We start from the raw sequence: 20,211 nt of genomic DNA, 5'->3' as shown, positions 1-20,211 counted from the left end.
TCACAGCAGAAGAAAAATGTGTTGAAACAATCATATGGGTTGAATAATCACACACACAAATCATTTTGTAAATCAATAGAAGATTAAACACCCAAAGCCTTCCTGCAGGTCAGGTTGTCATACATGATAACTCTACAATGAGAAGCCATGCTTCTTCACTGCACAAGGTCATGTTTAAACTTGGAAAAGAGAATGCTACAATAGTTACAAAGTTCAATATCCCAGATCCAGGGCACATTCCATAAATGTTGCTTGATAACAATGTAGTTGTATAAATTAAATGTTCTTAAAGAAATAACTTATGTAACATTTGCTACTTTTACTTAAACGTAAATAAATCCCACTGAAAAGATAAAAAAAAATGAGCACCAGTTAGGGCGGCAGGCAGAACACACATTTGTTCCATTGGTTATTTACTCCAAAATGTTGCCATTTCTGCTCAACTTTCAGTATCCTTTCTTCCACGTTTGACAATTAATTCACCACTCTATCATGTGGGGGCTGCCATGGAATCAGAGATGACTCTGAAATTTCTGTAGGAAGGGTTTTAAGAGTTGAGCAATTCAACTTAGCAGAGAAGGTATTGCTGCAAATGAATAGCCCTTTAGGTCAGCAATGGGCAAACACAGTCAATAATCTAGAAGGTCTATCCTGTACGCACACATGGAGAAAGACACATAGTGTGTTAAAGTCAGCATGTTAAATTATTATCTTCAAATACTACTATAACAGAACCCAAGTGACTCATTTCACAACTCTTCAGTGTGTATCACTCTTAGGAAAATGTGGAACTCTGAGAATATTTCTGGTGCTTTTACTAAAGTCCTGGCTCTTGGCTCTAACCCCTTATTTGAAGTTTGGAGAGCAGAAGTGAGGACTGTTAGAATTCTAATATGGGTGCAGACACAGGAGAGAGGTTTGTCTCTCTCACTTGGAGATAAAATAGTACTTCGTCTTTTTCCCAGAATCTAGCATATGACTTGGTGCACAGTAATGGTTTTAAAGTTGGAGGTGATTCCAAGATTTACCTCATTTAGAGATGACCTGTTGTTAGAATCAGATTTCTGAAATTGGTGCTGACTTTCTTCCTTCCTCTCACATTTCACAGGAAATGAGTATTCTTTTTTTTTTTTTTTTGAGTCAGAGTCTTACTATGTGGCCCTCAGTAGAGTGCCGTGGCATCACAGCAACCTCAAACTCTTGGGTTTAAGCGATTCTCTTACCTCAGCCTCCCGAGTAGCTGGGAAGAAACTAGTATTCTTAAAGTTTGACATTTTCTTTACTGGTTTTATTTAAATAGAATTATAATAATTTGCCTTAAATAGAATAAAACTTCAAATACTTTTTCAGACTTCAACCACTTTCTCTTTCACTCCCTTCTTCAAAACAAAACACTTTGCAACTCTGGAGCAAGTTAAATAATCAAAAACCTAGCCCCAAATTAAGTTCCCCTGACACAAAACACATTTTTGGCTCCTTAAAAAAAAATCTCATACATAGTAAATAATGATAACTTTAGAAATTACTTTAGCAACTTAGTCCCTAATTAAGGGACTTCACATACAGTTATGCATTGCTTGCCATATGAGGAGGAGCTTGAAAAATGCATCATTAAAAAAAATGCAATTATGGGGAAAGGGCCAAGGAAGGGGAAGGGAGGGGGAAGGTTTTAGTGGAGGGAGAGTAATGGGTGGGACCACATCTATGGTGCATCTTAGAATGGGTACAGGTGAAACTTACTAAATGCCTATATACAGTAACTAAGAAAATGCCATGAAGGCTACGTTGAACAGTTTGATGAGAATATTTTAGATTGTATATGAAAGCAGCACATTATACCCCTTGATTGCACTAATGTACACAGCTATGATTTAACAATAAAAATAAATAAATTAAAAAAATGCATTAGGCAATTTAGTTGTTGTGGTATAGGTGGTATACGTGTATCCTGTTATATACCCAGGCTATATGGTATAGCCTATTGCTCCTAGGTAACAAATCTGTACAGTATGTTATGGTACTAAATATGGCAGGCAACTATAACACAGTGGTGAAGTATTTGTGTATCTAAATATAGAAAAGATACAGTAAAAATATAGTAGAAAAGATTTTTAAAAGGTACACCTGTATAGCCTTGTTATATTTTTATGAGATTACCATGACATATGTAGTTTATTGTTGACATAAGCTTGTTAGGTGGCACATGACTGTAATTGATTTACAGAAAGGATCTTCAGCAAAATATTCCATCTAAGATAAGTAGATGTTGAATTCTAGGTAATAAGCTACATTAGAAAGGCATAATAGTTTTTAAAAGCTATAGCATAATCACACTTAGGTCAATAATTACTTTCTGCTCAAATTCCTGGGATCCTGTTTTAGGGGACTTAAAAAGTCTTCTCTTCAATTAGCCTAGAATCCCTAACCCCAGGTGGGAGAGACTAACTGAGACCTGCTCGTCACACTTGGGGGGAGTGGGGGACGGGGATATCGAGCATCGGCAAAGAAGGCCCAGATCTGTCAGCAAACTGTGAGTTACCTGTGATATACCCTTAAAGATGGACAGAGATGGCTCACTGAGGCCAGGGAGCAGACTGTACTTAAGATCCCAACCCCAACAAACCCCAGGCAAGTGCGAGAGTTTTTGGGGTCTGCAGGGTTCTGTTGACTTTGGGTACCAGGCTTTGCTGAAATTGCAAAACCCCTCTATGAAGCCATGAGGGAGGGACACCCCTTCGAATGGACAACAGAAAGAGAACTTAAGACTGCTCTGCTCTCTTCCCCCACTTTGGGACTCCCTGATATTACAAAACCATTTCATCTCCATGTAGATGAACATAAAGGGATAGCCCTATCTCCTGGGATGTGTCCCTATCTCCCGGAGTGTGTCAGAACTCTCCCCACCCCACCCCCACCCTTCTGGCCATTGAGATTGGCGGGACCCTATCAGCTTTAAATTCTAGTATAGGCATAAGAGATAACCAATCCAAAGGCCACACTTTGCTTCCCATGCCCCTCACCCCATATCCACTGCATAAAACCCCCAGCCCATGACGAGTACAGGGCTCTGGGCTCTAGGTCTCACCAGCTGCGTCTGGGGGAAGGCCGACAGCCTTGGTTCGAGCCTGAATAAATGCCCTCATGTGATTTGCATCGGTGTCCAGCTCTCTCTTGGTGATTCCGATTCTCGAATGCAACACCATAATGAGACATTCTTTTGATTTCTAAAAGCAGAAAATAAGGGCATTTTCCTGTAAATTTCCTCATCTCACATTTTAATTTTTAACATAACTGTAAGGACCAAGTTAACTCCATTTTGTTAAAACTAACTTCATCTTGTCCCTCAGTCTTCATTTTGCAGCTGCATACCAAAGGCATTAGGCAACCTGCTCCCTTCCCTGCCCCCCTGTCCTTGCCCCATGATCTGTGCCCTTGCATAATGTCTGCTCCGAGTGATAGCAACACTCTCCCAGACACCCAAGGACAAATACTGCTCAGTCCCCTAGACCCCTATTAGCTCGCCCCAGCAGCTCACCTCACACCCCCTCCCTTTTCTATCCTTTCTGTACCCTTAAAATCCTCCCTCCTTTTCGAGATCAGGGTTTCTCTGCTCTCCTGCTGCACCAGGACCAGGGAGCCCAGGCTCAAGCTTATAAATAAAGACTTGGTCTCCGGGTGATTTATGTGGGGGATCTCGTGACTTGGGCACAACAATAACCATTTATTAAAAATATGTATGAAGTATCAACTGTGTTTGGTCCAAAAAACTTTATGATCTTACAGGCAGGAACTAAGGAATTTACAATTTGTAGGAAATAAAAAATGTGAAAACAAAAATGTTCAATCATGCCTGGGCATGGTGGCTCATCCCTGTAATACTAGCACTCTAGAAAGCTGAGGTGGAAGGATCACTTGAGCTCAGGAGTTCATGTCCAGCCTGAGCAAGAGTGAGACCCTGTTTCTACTAAAGACAAAAATAAAATTAAAAAAAAAAAAAAACCCAGCCGGCATTGTGGCAGTACTTGTAGTCCCAACTCCTTAGGCAGCTGAGGCAGGAGGATCATTTGAAACCAGGAGTTTGAAGTTGTTATAAGCTAGGCTGATTCCAATAGCCTGGACAACAGAGTGAGACTCAGTCTCAAAATAAAAAAAGTTCAATCATAATATGATTAAATACTAAGGCATTAAATGGGGGTCAAAATGAGGGTCAAAGTGAGTTCAAACCTGGGATAGAGACCCCTGTAGACATATTAGAAGCAAGAGACAAGTATTGACTCCCCAGGAACCAAAATTCCACCAAATACAATATACAAAGCTTCGCAGATAGACAGCATTTGAACATTTTATTGGTAGAAACTGGCCTATATATTGTAGACAATACAAATTCCTTCAAGGCAAACTAAAGCCATAGGCTTTTGGTCTAAGGATTTTGTGTATGTATGAGGGATATCTTTGCATACTAGGGAGAGATAAACAACACAAACATCTAGTCTGGTGCTTGAAGGTTATTACTCAGACTTGACAGTTGGAAGGCTGAGACTTATCAGGGCCATCTCTTTTAAAACAGTCTACCTGCTGAGCAGGGAAGTAAGACTTCCAGTAGAAGGGCTGCCCAGGTTGGAAGGCTGAGACTTATCAGGGCCATCTCTGATTTTTCAGTCTCTGACCCTTCAGGGCTACGAAGCAGACAGCAATTCTGTTCAGGCACTTCCTGTTCATCAAGTTTCCTGTAACAGTCACAATGCTGTAGAACTCAACAGGGACACAATCAGTGCCATTCAATAGCACAACCACTTTCACAGCTCACAGGAAAGCAGCCAATTATGTGTACTACATAGGAATCATATTCACCCAATATCAATGCCGGAAATGAAAGCTGAAACTGAATTCTTAATTCAAAAAACATAATCTAATAAACTTTCTCTTCAACAGAATTCATTTATCTATTTATTCAGGTAGAAAACAACACTGATAATAGTTAACATATTTTGTCTGTTTACTACGTAAGCATAGTTCTGAGTTTTTGCATTTGTCACCTCACTTACTCATACAATTATCTCCCATATGGTAGGTTGAATTACTAACTTCATTTTGCAGAGAAAATGACTGTAGCTTAGAAATATTAACCATCTTCAAATCTCTCTGGTTATAAAACCTAAATTACATAAAAAATCTTGAAGAGATTGAGTTAGAACTTGAACCCAGGTGTTCAAAGCTTATAGTCAGGCTGGGCTTGGTGGCTCATGCCTGTAATCCTAGCACCCTGGGAGGCCAAGGCAGGTGGATTGCTTGAGTTCACGAGTTCATGAACAGCCTGAGCAAAAATGAGGCTGTCTCCACTAAAAATAGAAGAACTGAGGCAAGAGGTCCACTTAAGCCCAAGAGTTGGAGGTTGCTATGAGTTACGACACCACGGCACTCTACCCAGGGCAACAGCTTGAGACTCTATCTCAAAAAAAAAAAAAAAATCTCATAATCAGTATTCTGCATGCTAGGCAAACAATTGAGAAAGAATACCTGGATCAAAGACTTTCTATGTGAACTGAGGCAAGTCATTCTACACCTACAAAATGCGTACAATAATATTTGCTGTCATTTTTCTCACAGATGTCACAGAGAACAAATCTGAGACCATTTCCGTAGAAGAATTTAGTGAATAAGAACATAAGATGGAGTGTTTTAGATATCCATATTTTCATCCACTTAACTTTTCAAAATCCCAGTACTTTGGGAGGCTGAGGCAAGAATATTGGTTGAGGCCAGGAGTTTGAGACTACCCTGGGCAGCATAGTGAGATCTTGTCTCTATTTTTAAAAATTATTTAAAATTGGCTGGGTACCTATAGCTCAATGGTTAGAGTGCTGGCCCCCTGTACCGGTGTTGGTGGGTTTGAACTCAGCCTGGACCTGCTAAATAAAACAAAATAAAACAAACAAACAAACAAACAGAAAAAGACAACAACAACAGACATTTTGGCTTGGTGCCTGTAGCTCAGTGGTTAGGGTGCTGGCCACATGTACCAGGGCTGGTGGGTTTAAACGCAGCTAGGGCCTGCTAAACAAAAACCAACAAACAAAAAAATAGCCAGGCATTGTGGCTGGCACCTGTAATTCCAGATACTTGGGAGGTGAAGGGAAGAGAATCGCTTAAGCCCAAGAATTTGAGGTTGCTGTGAGCTGTGACGCCACTGCACTCTACCAAGGGTGACAAAGTGAGACTCTGTCTCAAAAAAAAATAAGTATTATTTAAAATTATAAAAATATCTAAGCTTACTGGCTCACGCCTGTAGTCCTCTGGGAGGTTGATGTGGGAGGACTGATGGAGGCCAGGACTTCAAGACATACCTAAGCAAGAGTAAGACACCATCTCTACAAAACAGATTAGCTGGGCTGTAGCAGGGGGATCACTTGAACCCAGGAGTTTAGGTTGTAGTCAGCTATGATGATGCCACTATATTCTAGCTTGGACAATCGAGTTAAACTCTGCCTCCCAAAAAATAGATAAACACATACAGATACACACATACACATGAATGAGAAAAATTAAATTTAAAGAAGTCTTACCTAAAACCACAATCAATAGTTTCTGTAATGCATCTGACAAAGCTTTCTGAATAGCAAGCCTCTGAGCTATCTTCCTTTTCATAAGGAATGATAATGGTCCTAAATCCAACCAAAACAAATGGTTTTTAAATGTCTATTTGAATGATAATTGGTTATTAAGTGTTTAAAAAATGAAAATACATTCATGATTCTTAGATCGCTATCTTAGTGATTAGGGCAGACAGAATACAAGCCTATGGCTGAATGAATGGCACTGTTGTAAGCACATACTGGCAGGGCTCGTTTTTTTTTTTTTTGTTTGTTTGTTTGTTTGTTTTACTGCTTCTGTCTAAGCTGGAAGTTCCTGAAGAACTAGAAGGGAGATACAAGCCAGGAACTTGGTACAATTCTATACCACCCACAGATTTCAAATTGACCAGTTGAGGCTACACCACTATAGACCCTACCCATCAAGGGTTTGGTGGTAGTGCAGATGGTCTGGCTCGACCCTGGCTGTCACCACAGGCACCTGCTCTATTCCACCTCTCTCTCTCTTAAGTCACAGCCCTAAGCTTGGGGGCCATGGATTATAGAAAAATTTAGTATCAGTACCAACTTAATACCCTAACTAGGTATCCATATGTGACTCTTTTTTTGACTCAAGCCCTTCCATGAGTAGGAAACGGACTGAACGTTTACACAGGAGTTTTTTTTTTTTTTTTAATCTTCAGATGATGATTTTGCTGAGACAATAGAAGGTCACAAGAGATCTGTATCTGAAGGACTATTTTAACACAAAGCAAGGTCTTCACCAAAAACTAGAAAAACATTATCTCCCTCCTCCTTCACTTGTAGCCTGACATAGGTCCATGTGGGGCTTTAATAATAACATTTGGGGCTCGGTGCCTGTAGCTCAAGAGGCTAAGGCACCCGACACATACACCCGAGCTGGCAGGTTCAAATCCAGCCTGGGCCTGCCAAACAACAATGACAACTACCACCAAAAAGTAACTGGGCGTTGTTGCGGGCACCTGTTCTCCCAGCTACTTGGGAGACTGAGGCAAGAGAATCTCTTAAGTCCAGGAGTTGGAGGTTGCTGTGAGCTGTGACGCCACAGCACTCTACCCAGGATGACAGCTTGAGGCTCTGTCTCAAAAAAAGCAACAACAACAACAAAAAAAAAAAAAAAATTGGGGGGAAAGAGATGAGGAAATGGCAGTTCTGCTGGTCTTAAATTAGAACAAGAGTTGGGTTCTAACAGGTATTTTGTGATCTAGAGAGTAGGTATTAAATATACGATTTGGTGGGAATCGTGGGTAGGGGTGTGTGTGTGTAGAGATCGGACACAAAAGGAAAATGTGAAGAAAGGTTTGAATGAAAACAAAGCAGATGTTGCCACCTTGAAATTAAATAAGAATGAGTGTATTCAATTGGCACCATTACCCAGGTTTCCTCCACAGATAGGAGTTAGTCCTATATGGCAAATTGTTTGCATTTTTATTTAGAAATAACCTCTTTCTTTACACTGTTGGTGGGACTGCAAACTAATTCTACCTCTTTGGAAAGAAGTATGGAGAATCCTCAAAGAACTCAAATTAGATCTCCCATTTGATTCCTCAAATCCCACTGTTAGTCATGTATTCAGAAGAAAAAAAAACATTATTCTATCTTCAAGCCATTTGTACTATGTTGTTTATCGCAGCTCAATTTACAATTGGCAAAATGTGAAAGCAATCTAAATGCCACCAACCAGGAATGGATATACCAAACTGTGGTATATGTATACCGTGGAATACTATTCAGCCATTAAAAAAGATGGGGACATTACATCTTTTGTATTAATCTGGATGGAATTGAAACACATTCTTCTTAGTAAAGTATCACAGAGTAGAGAAGCAAGAATCCAATGTACTCAATACTAACATGAGGCCAGTAGATAATCTGATACATTCCCACATAAGAGAAAAACTCAAATCAATTCAAGGTCTGGGATGGAGAAAGAGGGAGCAGGGAGAGGGGAAGGAGGAGGATGGAGGTGCTCCCACTCAATGGGCCCAATGTTCGAGTGCATGGCACACTTCTTGGGGGCAGTACACAATTATAAGAGGAACTCTACCTAACTAATGCAAACATTGTAACCTATTTCGTTGTGCCCTCAGATTAACCCGAAACAATAATAAAATCTTAAAAAAGAAATAACAAATAACCTTATCCTTTTTCAGAATTCTCAGTGAAAATCATATGACCGAATTACATAAAGATTCGTTTGAAGGCCTGCTATCCCTCCAGTATTTGTAAGTTAGTTAGTTAATCATATTTATTTATGAGCTTTTAGTGATATTATCTGTAAAGTGAATAAGGGGTTCAAATTAGATAATCTCTAAAACTTCTTTCAGCAATAAAATGCTGCAGTTCTCTAAATCCGTGTAGAGTTTTAGCCCGTCTCTAGCCCATCTCTGTGCATTTTTAGTTTTTAAAATCATATAGATAAGATACGGATAGAAAAAAACTTTGCTTATAAGGAAAAAGTGGTAATAACATCTGAGCAATTATTGGCACCCATTGAACCTTGTTTTATAAGTTTTATATATCATCTGCTTATATTTATATTTAGTCTACAACCCATAGAGCAAATCTAATCCACAGTCTGTTTTTATTTAGAGCCTGTAAGTTAAGAATGGTTTTTACATTTTTAAAGGGTCTGTAAAAGAAAAAGAAAGACAAGAATATGCAACAGAGACCATATGTGACCTACAAAGCCTAAAATATTACTATTTAGCCTTCAGAAAAAGGCTAAATTTGGGTGGCGCCTGTGGCTCGAAGGAGTAGAGTGCCAGCCCTAGGTGCCGGAGGTGGTGGGTTCAAACCCAGCCCCGCTGAAAAAAATGCAAAAAAAAAGAAAGAAAGAAGAAGGATTTGAAAAAGTTGGTTTAGTAGCATGAGAAGAATTAAACTTTAAGTTGTTGCTCAAAGGAAAGGAAAGGAAAATATAGACCATCTACACTAGTTTGAATGCCATTAATCCAGAAGTTTTTGATAATTTAATCTGAATTAAATTAACATTTAACTATTAAATAAGCAGATGAATTATAAAGAATAAATATATTTAAGAATATAAAATATTAAAGAATATTAAATATTTAATATAAGAACATGATATGAAAATCATACAGATATGATTTAATTTAATCATATAGTAAATATATATATTTAAGAGAATAGGCTGGCAGTGAGGATTTCATAGCAGAAATTACTATACTCTTATTGAAAATAGTTGTTTAAGGACAGGTGCAGTGGCTCACACCTGTAATCCTAGCACTCTGGGAGTCCAGGGTAGGAGGATCCCTTGAGCTCATGTGTTCGAGCCTCATTGAGAGTGAGACCCTGTATCTATTAAAAAATAGAAAAATTATCCAAACATTATGGTGGGTGCTTATAGTCCCAGCTACTCGGGAGGCTGAGGTAGGAGGATAGCTTGGAGCTCAGGAGTCTGAGGTTGCTGTGAGCTAGGCTGACACCATGGCACTCTGGCCTGATGCAACAGAATGAGACTTTGCCTCAAAAAGAAAAAAAAAAGTTGTTTAAATTATGGTTAAATGGTATAGCTAGAAATGTTTACAATGAATAAGCATATTACCAATGCTCCTAATTCTTCCCAAATTACAAAATGAAAATTTCTCCTGCCTTATTGCCAAGGAGGGAATATTTGCATAGTATTTATTTCTATCTTTTTAAAGATAAGAAGATACTATATCCCTTGCTATGAAAGTCTGAGTTTTATCCTTTGCCCACGGCAAAGAAGTGTGGTCAAGAAGTGTGTACATCATTAATCTTTATTAAGCTCACTAATGTTGCTCTTTAGCAAATAGATTCTTCTTTCAAATGTAGAAGACTTAAGGGAAGTAGGTACATGACACTAAAAATAGTCCTTTGAATGATCTAACCTTCTAGGCCTTAAAGGCATGACCACCTTTGTACTGGTCTTCTTAGGCACCTCTGCCACATTTGGGGAAAAAAGTAAATGACGTAATTGCTCAATGGAGTAGGCCCTTCCTTACTTCCACAATGACATATGCATATTTTGTAAGCTAATCTTTCATGTTAGGATATATTCTCATTCATTTAAAAAATGCCAACCAATTAAAAAAACAAAGAGAATATGCCAACCACTTTGGCTAATATTAGAGTCAGAGAGATGAGTAAGACAGGATTCCTACCCTTCTAAGAACTTAACATTTCACAGGGGAAACAAACATGTAAGCATCAACCATAACGAGACAAGCACTAAGAGGATGACAAAGGGCTGGTTGCAAAGGCCCAGAAGAAGGATACAAAGTAATAAAATTGCATTTCTTTTAAAACATTTTTTTTTCTTCTTCTCCTCGTTCTCAGCTTTTCACTCATTTTATAAATACAGTAGAACCTCCATGGTTGACCACCTCCATAATTTTACCTCATTTTCACAGACCAGACATGCGCCACATGTGCTCAGTGGAAGTTCCTTATGCCGACCACCACTGTAGTTGCCTGGTTTGTTACAGTCCAGCAAGTGATCAGCTTAGAGAGGTTCTACTGTATTCTCATGTGTCAATTTTAAACACAGTGGGCTTGCAGATGAGCAAGACCTAATCCCTGCTTTCAAGGAGTTTATACTTAAAAGAAATGGGAGCAAAAATAACTGCATTGGAAAGAAGACATAGCTATGGGCACTAAGAGGGACAAACTGCTTCTGGAGCACAGAAGGAGGAGAAAAGACTTGAGTTTGGATCAGAGAAGATGTTCCTAGAGCAATGCTGCTAGAACAGGATCTATCAGAAGGCCATCAGATATCCTTAGACAGATTTCCTTAGACAGATTTGGGGGGAAATAGTCCAAACTTGGAAAAGGGAAATGGGAGAAAGGCAAAATACAGCAAAGTATTTGAGGAATGCTTTGAGTACCTGTAGAGTGCAAGGAGAGAGAGTAGGAGACTGGAGCCAGACTTTCTAGGGCTTTGAATGCCAAGCAAAAGCCATCGCAGGGAACCATGCTATACCACCATGCTTTACGCCCATCTTAAGTCTGCACCACAAGCACTTGGAGGTCTTGTTAGGCCTTGGTTCTGGACTACAACTCCACAGCTACTGATTCAGTCAGTTTAGAGTAAGGCCAAGGATTTGCATCTTTCATAAATTCCCATATGCTGGTCTTTGAGAATCACTTCTGGAGAGTTCATCTGGTCAATTGTGTGCAGGATAGTTTAGAACAATGGTTCTCAACCTTCCTCATGCCGCGGCCCTTTAATACACAGTTCCTGTGGGTCGCGACCCACAGGTTGAAAACCACTGGTTTAGAAGGAAGAGATACCAGTCAGCACAGAGTGACAACAGCCAGGTGAAGAGCGAGGGATAAACTGGAGTCAAGTGAAATAGTCAACTATAGTTAAGGGGTGTTTTCAAATAAAAATCCAGTTCCGTGTTGCCTTTTGCTACGTCCCATCACTGTACCACCGAAAAAATTGCTTTCATGGAATATTAAGGCAATATAAAACCAAAATGAATTTCTATTAATATGGTATAATTCTGAATTAGTTCAAAGTTATGTATTAATTAGAAGGGTAACTTCCTTTCAAAGGATGTGAAAGGATATCTTTTATCTCTTTTGGTATTGAACTAGCTTAGAAAAACAGAATTAAACCAGAAAGGTGTAAAATGTGAGGTTATTCCTTTTCATATTAGAAATTATATAGAAAAATAAAAACTTGAAGCTTCTAATCTAGAATTTGATGAGGCTACAAAAGGTTGTTTAGTCAAGTCTCCTGCTGCCCAGGGAAAGATTACATCCAAAATCTTTTAAGATCTACAGTTGCATATTTTATTGGTGAAAATCATGAAATACAGGGAGCATTAGGGGGCTATGGAAAGTTCAAATACAAGTCCAAAAGTTTAGAATGTAGACAAAAGCTACATATTCATTATTATCATTCTAAATTCTACTAGTTGTTCCCACTAATTTGGTATCAAATCAAGGCAGTGTCTTCTTTTACTTTTTCTAGAGATTTATCCTGCAATAAAATCCAATTTATTGAAAGACGTACCTTTGAATCACTACCATTTCTGCAGTATGTGTAAGTTACAAATAGAACTTCATTACATTTGGAACTTTTATTAAACTTATAAACCCTCTGCTATTCATTTTGAAATATGATTAAAATTTTACTAGTAGAAAGTTACTAAAATTTATAGCAAATTCATTTAATCTCTAGCAAAGATTAGTGTGAGAATTATTACACACAAAATTATTAGTGTGAGAATTATTACACAGATCAGAGGGGATCATAATAGAACAATGGTCTCAACTAGTGGGATTTTGTACCCAGACGACATTTGGCAATGCCTGGAGACATTTTCAGTTGTCACAACTGTGGGTATGTTACTGACACCTGGTGGGCAGAAGCCAGGAATGTTGTTGACCTACAATGTACAGGACAAATCCCCCAAAGAATTATACAGCTAATATATCAATAGCACTGAAGTTGCAAAACTCTGTCATAGAGAAATAAAGATCTCTCAACACAAGTATTGGCTGAGCATTCACTGTTTCGTATCTACACATTGCATGTATAGTAAATGCAATAAAGTATAAATCATAAGCCAATATCTTCTACGGCGAAATTTCCTTCGTGTACAGAGGAAGTACTGAGGTTATGTTTTGTCATATATAAGTTAGAATCACTGCCAAATGATGAATGCTCTGAAAGAATATCTTTTCTTCTTCTTTATCGGCTTATGTCTTTCCTTTTTTTTTTTTTTTTTTAGTACAATAAGAATTTTTATTACTAATTCCTGAAGGATTTTTTTAAACTCTAATTTCTTTTTTATATCATTAAAAAGACCTTCTATCGGTTCAGTAAAATAATTTACAACATGATTTTTTTGGCTTTTTATAGTTACCTGGATGCATTCCTTTTGCCTCGTAATCCACATAGCTAATTCTTCAACTGTTTTTGTGTTGTTCATTTATTTGATTTTAATGAACCTTGCTAATCAACAATCAGAGAGACATTTATTTTGGAGGATCCTTTCAGTTGTGGTAGCAAAGTCTGAAATAAACAGGAAAGACAGATACAATGTCCTAAAATTTTCATAGTAGAGTTTATAAGTGAAAAGAATCCATATAGGTTATCTTGTCTAGGGCCAGTATAAATGATGGTTTCATTAATCATTGAATCAGATGAAGCAATTATAAATTATTTTTGCTTTGTTCTAAAGATTGTAATTTCAGGCCACTTCATTGTTTTCTCTGAGCAGTTTTTATTGTAAAGTTGAGTTTCCTTTATTATTCAAATTATCACTAAGGTTAAGATAATCACATAGGAGTTAAAATAAGTTTTGTCCTTTTCCCCTGAAAATAATGGTGAACTTATTGTCTACAGTACAAATATTAAGCAGAAATGACTTGTTTAAATCATAGCAGTAATTACATTTGGAAGATATAATTACTTGATTTTCTAGTGGTGTGAAATATTTTTTTAAAAATTGTGCTTGTAACAAATGTTATAGAATTGTAACACTATAGGGAGTATAGAGTTATATTCATTAGCTCTCCTCAAGAGATTGAAGCACAATAATTTTCATGTAACAAATCTTATCCAAGTGCTGCTAATCTGTTGTGCAAATAATGAAACTATTTGGTTACCTAGCTATTTGCAAATCACGGTAATCTTTGAAACATAGTCTTGTTCATTTGTATTAAAGTTTGGGTATTGTGGGTTAATACTTTAGAACAAAATCCATGAACTCAGCTCTATTAGACAGCAAACTGTTTGGACTCATTAGTTTTTGTATGTATCATTAGTAGAATAAATTTTGAAGGGGTAATTTACTACCAGTAACTAAGGGGGATAATTATATCATCTGTATCATTTCACTTGAACACCATGGTTGTTGTTTTTTGTAGAAATCTTGGTTGCAATTTAATCAGTGAACTGAGCTTCGGAACATTTCAGGCGTGGCATGGAATGCAATTTTTACACAAGGTGTAAGTTAAATAGATGAACACATAAAAAGCTATGTGTAAAAGCATCATTCAGTTATCAGTTAACTAGGTATCAGCTCATTATGAATTCTGAATAGCATATCTTAAGATCTATCCAATTTTTCTTTTTTAATTTTTTTTAAAGTTATATTTATATTTCACAGAAAGGATCCATCCATTTTTTTCAGGTGAGGAAACTAAGGTACAAAGAGGCCAGGAGACTTGTGTAACTTCCATATGACATGCTCTGCTTTCCCTAGAAATGATCTTTGGAATGGGTGATAAAAGATGTCAAGCAAGTAATGCTCAAATTAGCATTGTCTTGGGAGCCCCAACAATGCTGCTTTGATATGTGAATTGTCCTTGAAATCCTACGTTTGAATATGACTTTGATTCCTACTCATGTACAGAGTTTCTAACCGCTGAAATGTATACAGCATATAGCCACAAAGGAGGAAGCGTAACACAAAGTCCTCCAGGGTGCAAAAGGGGAAGGATGTTTTCTCGGAGTCAGTTTCTTTTAGTTTTATTTATTTATTTATTTATTTTTTGGTAGAGACAGAGTCTTACTTTATTGCCCTCGGTAGAGTGCTGTGGTGTCACGCTGCTCACAGCAACCTCCAACTCCTGAGTTTAGGTGATTGTCTAGCCTCAGCCTCCCAAGTAGCTGAGATGACAGGCACACGCCACAAGGCCTGGCTCTTTATTTTTGTTGCAGTTTGGCGAGGGCTGGGTTTGAACCCGCCACCCTTGGTATATGGGGCCGGTGCCCTATGCACTGAGCCAGTGGTGCCACCCAGAGTCAGTTTCTTTTAAATGGTAAACCAGGGTGGCGCCTGTGGCTCAAAGGAGTAGGGCGCCGGTCCCATATGCCGGAGGTGGCGGGTTCAAACCAAGCCCCTGGCCAAAAAACCTGCCAAAATAATAATAATAATAATAAATAAATGGTAAAGCAGAAAGAATTCCAGAAAATCTGCCATAGGGCACTTCTCTCCCTGTCACCCCAAACCTTATTTTTTTAAAAAAATACATACCTATGAAGAATGATCTGTGGGCATCTTTGCACTGTGGGGGAAAATGGTGTTCATGTTAAGCTATAGTGCAAAAAATGTTCAGAAAGAAAATACATTACTTTAGCCTAATTCCATATACTTGCTTTCCTGACTACCCTTCAACAAGTAATGTAGAGGGGCCAGGCACAGTAGCTCACACCTGTAGTCCTCGCACTCTAGGAGGCTGAGGCAGGTGGATTTCTTGAGCTCAGGAGTCCGAGACTAGCTTGAGCAAGAATGAGACCCTGTCTCTAAAAAAGAAAAAAATAGCCAGGGGTTGTGGTGGACAACTGTAGTCCCAGCTACTTGGGAGGCTGAGGAAAGAGGATCACTTGAGACCAAGTATTTGAGGTTGCTATGAGCTGTCTTACTATGGCACTCTACAAAGGGCAACAAAGCAAGACTTTGTCTCAAAAAAAAAAAAGAAAAAAGCTATGTAGGTTTTATTTTCTTTCAGCTCAAAATTCAATAATTTCTCTGTGACACAAGCAGATCATGGTAGGTATATATGATCTATGGCCTGAAGGAAATTTCAGACTCAAGGTGAAGATCTTCTTCTAAACTTGACTTTGGAAAAGACTGTCCACCTGTCTTGAGGTTTGGAAGTCTAATTTCACACCATTCATTTTGGGTTAGAGGGAGGGGTTTAGGGTGTGTGTGGAACTGATTAACAGTTTCTACAGAGGCTAGTCTTATAGGGACCTCTTCTCTTCCCTTGTTAATTTACTGATGCCTTGCATAGAGGAAGAACACAAGGGTCTGTTTTTCTTTTGCCCTCACACCAAAGAACCAGATTCATTAGATCCCTCCACCAAGAGATTTAGATGGCATCAGTACAAATGTCTTGAACTCACCACCTTCACTGAACATTGTCAACAGAAGAGAAGGCAAACTCTGTAAAATAATTTGAAGAGGTCTATTCTAAGAACTGAATTTGAGGACCATGGCCTGGACCCATGCCCAAGAAACCTTGAGCAACTGGACTTGAAAGAAAATATTACCATGAGAATGTGACCACCTCTCACTCCCTACCATAGGAATGTGACCACCTCTCACCCCCTATTGTGAGAATGTGACCTTTTGTAACTGTTCCAGGAGATAGCCCCGAGCTGGAGCAAATGTTTACTATTAAGCAAATATTTGACTGTTAGTCTTGTCTTAAGACAGTTGAATAATGAACCAGAGTTCTTCTTATCTGGAAAGCCCCTGCTATGTCTGCTCCCCCTCCTACTTTGTTGTTAAAGCCCCTGCTATGTCTGCTACTCCTGCCTACTTTGTGGTTTTTGCCTTTATAAGCTTGTAAAATCCGTGGTTGGGGCCTAACTCCTCGGCTTCTGAGAGGGTCACGGGTTAGGCCCCAGCATGCTGGAATAAAAATAAAAAAAAACCTCATGCTGATTGCATCAAGAGTCGTCTCTTGCAGTTGATTGGGGGTCGTGTCAGCCCAGGACAGAGTGGGGGTCTTGTCCCAAGTCTTTCAGACTCAATTCAGGGAGACAGGAATTGCATGTAAAGTCATAAATCAATATAAGGCAGGGTGTAAGTTGGTTTGGCCTAAAAAGGTGGGACATCTCAAAATGGAGGTTTACAGGTTATAGGTGGGTTTTAAAACTCTTTGATTTGTAATTGGTTAAAGAAATGAAGCTTTGTCTAAAGCAGGCATCCTCAAACTTTTTAAACAGGAGGCCAATTCACTGTCCCTCAGACCGCTGGAGGGCCAGACTATAGGTCAAAAAAAAAAAAAATCTATGAACAAATTCCTATGCACACTGCACAAACTTTATTTTGAAGTAAAACAGGAGCAAATACAATCACATGGCCTCATGTGGCCCGCGGGCCGCAGGTTGAGGACCCTGGGTCTAAAGGCTTGGGATCCTTTAAGTTAAGGACATCTGTTAATTAGAGACAACAGGTCTGACAAATACCTAGAGTCCAGTGAACTGTTAAGTAAGCAGAGGACCTACAGATTTGTCCTCTATAGCCTCAGGCCTGTTAAGGAGTCTCCCAGAAGGGAGGGGGCTTGATGAGGCATTTCTGACTTCCCCTCTTAGCGCTAGCAACTCAGCCCTTTGGCCAAGAGGGGGGTCCAATTAGTCAGCTGGAGGGGGGAGCCTTAAGATTTTATTTTTAGTTATTATTATTTTTTTTTTTGAGACAGAATCTTACTTTGTGACCCCCTGGTAGAGTGCTCTGGTGTCATCTCATCTCCGCTTACACCTTTCACTGGCGACCAATATAACAGAGTAAGAGTTTGACCGTCGATGCTGCCTCTGGCGGATCTCGGCCAAAAGGGGAGTCGTGAACTAAAATAAAATCTTACAAACCACAGCTCCTTAGAAGGCCTCACCTGCCGCAGCCGAGCCGGGCACGCGGGTTCACACGGAGCTCCCGGAAGCCCCGCCCCCGCCGCCGGCGCGCGCGCCCCCCACCTCCGCCCCGCGCGCTGCTGCGCTCGGCCCTCCCCTCCCTCTCCCGCCCTCCGCCTTTGTCGCGCCTGAGGTTGCGGGTCAGCAAGAGCCTCCAGCGTGAGCGTGCGGCTGCAGCCCCGGCCACCCAGCCCTCTGCCCCTCTTTTCTGCCTGTCTGCCTCTCCTCCCTGTCGCCGTCTCTTCCTCCCGCGCTCTCGGTCTGTGAATCTCGACCTTCATTTCTTCCACCCCGCCCTGCCCGGTCCCTCGCGTGCCCAGTCACCAGGCCGTGGGCCCTGCAACGCCTCCTCCCCTCCCCCAACCGCCACCCCCTCCCCGCAGGCCACACGGGGGCCGCAGCTGGGCCTGCTTGGCCTGGAGCCCGTCTCAGCGCCGACACTTCTCCAGGCCAGCGAGCCTCCCACCCGCCGAGCAAAATGGGAAATGAGGCAAGTTATTCTTTGGAAATGTGCTCAAAGTTTGGTGCAGATGAAATTAAAACGTTAGGAAAAAGATTTAAGAAGCTTGATTTGGGCAGTTTTGGTTCTTTGAGTGTGGAAGAGTTCATGTCTCTGCCTGAGTTACAACAGAATTCTTTAGTACAGCGAGTAATAGATAGATTCGACACAGATGGGAATGGAGAAGTAGATTTCAAAGAATTTATCCAGGGAGTCTCTCAGTTCAGTGTCAAAGGAGATAAGCAGCAGAAGTTAAGGTTTGCTTTTCCTAACTATGACATGGATAAGGATGGCTATATTTCCAATGGGGAACTCTTCCAGGTGTTGAAGATGATGGTGGGGAACAATCTGAAAGATACACAGTTACAGCAAATCGTAGACAAAACCATAATAAATGCAGATAAGGATGGAGATGGAAGAATATCCTTTGAAGAATTCTGTGCTGTTGTAGGTGGCCTAGACATCCACAAAGAGATGGTGGTAGATGTGTGACTCTTTTTAAAGAGTACCACCCAACACTTTTGCTTTCTCATCCATCTCTGAAGATCTGCTCAAGATGCCCAGCAATGCTCTCTGTGTATTTAAATGGAAGTATTTTTCTCTGTGAAGCCACGTTTTCCAACATGAGCCTCATGAAGCCAACCAAGTGTTATTGAACTCTTACTCTCTGAATGACTCAGTGTAGCACTTTAAAGTCTGAAGAACAGCAACATGAAAAGAGCATATCAATGTGGTGGAGAAAGGGAAGGGGTTGGCTTTTTAATTTATTTTTCTTCATGTTTTATAACAAGAAAGTATATATACATATGTAAATATTTATATGTAGATATATGTAGCTTTCTAGTGTGTAGTAGGTTGGCTTTAATTTAATATACTTTGATTCAGAAACAAAATAGAGTAAAAGTGCCAAGCAGAACATAAAACATCCTTACTTTTATTTCACACAGTTTTTTTTTGTTTGTTTGTGTTTTTATTTCACACAGTTTTATATATAGATAGGAGATTGTACAATTTGAGCCCGGTGTTAGGCCAGCTGTTTTCCTTTTCCTGTGCTTTCTCCTTTGAGAGATTGACAAAGCATTTGTTAATGTCTTATTATTTACCTTAATTACATTTTTGTAACAAAGGAGTCTGTAACTTTATTTATACTTAAGAATATATTTCCAGGGACTACATCTCACTGCTGAGCAGCTTTTAATATGCCTCTCCTTGAGGAGAAAGTATAGTTCAGTGCTACTGCCAAGAGCTAGTTCTTGTGTGCATGTGATAACTGCACAATGCATATGGCTGCTTCATTCTGTTACTTTACATCTAGGAGTCATTGCATTTATTGAATGTCCCTGAGTAAGTGTAAGTTACCAGTTGTGATTTTGTACATAAAGGCCAGAAGCTAGCTTAGGCAGTCATGATTTATTATATGCATTACTTAATGAAGAATACCTGAAATAATCGTGTAACTGCTTTGGATATCCATCTGTTTCATTAAATGGATAATTTGTCATTAAACTTGTGTTTGAACCATGAATTTCCCTTTATGTTTCAAAAGACTTGCAGCAAATAAAAACTGGGGACATTTAATGTGCATATATGTACTAAACACCCATATATATTTGTGATTAAAATGGGAGAAATCTTGCTAATTATATGTCACAGAAGAGCAAAATGCTATTCAAATTTGTACCTCTCTTTACTGTAAGGCATAGAGAATGCATAACGGTTTTCCTTGATTTGCCCAT

At 39.4% G+C, this 20,211-nt stretch overlaps 1 protein-coding gene and 1 long non-coding RNA gene across 2 annotated transcripts; one reads left to right on the top strand and one right to left on the bottom strand.

Annotated features, from left to right (window-relative positions):
* Positions 1 to 39: 39 nt before the first annotated feature.
* On the bottom strand, positions 40 to 4,881 carry LOC128583517 (uncharacterized). The gene is made up of 3 exons (XR_008379482.1): positions 4,573 to 4,881; positions 3,086 to 3,224; positions 40 to 533 (listed from the first exon to the last, which is right to left on the bottom strand). It is a non-coding gene; the product is annotated as an uncharacterized LOC128583517 (long non-coding RNA).
* A 13,186-nt stretch (positions 4,882 to 18,067) lies between these two features.
* LOC128583497 (calcineurin subunit B type 1-like) lies at positions 18,068 to 19,350 on the top strand. The gene has a single exon (XM_053587699.1). The coding sequence runs from the start codon at positions 18,455 to 18,457 to the stop codon at positions 18,965 to 18,967; it is 513 nt and encodes a 170-aa protein (XP_053443674.1). The 5' UTR covers positions 18,068 to 18,454; the 3' UTR covers positions 18,968 to 19,350.
* Positions 19,351 to 20,211: the final 861 nt, after the last annotated feature.

The sequence above is a fragment of the Nycticebus coucang genome, chromosome 4 (genome assembly GCF_027406575.1).
Source record: "Nycticebus coucang isolate mNycCou1 chromosome 4, mNycCou1.pri, whole genome shotgun sequence".
Taxonomy (NCBI): Eukaryota; Metazoa; Chordata; class Mammalia; order Primates; family Lorisidae; genus Nycticebus; species Nycticebus coucang.
The sequence above is the reverse complement of the archived record's forward strand: the minus strand, read 5'-3'. Positions and strand labels throughout refer to the sequence as shown.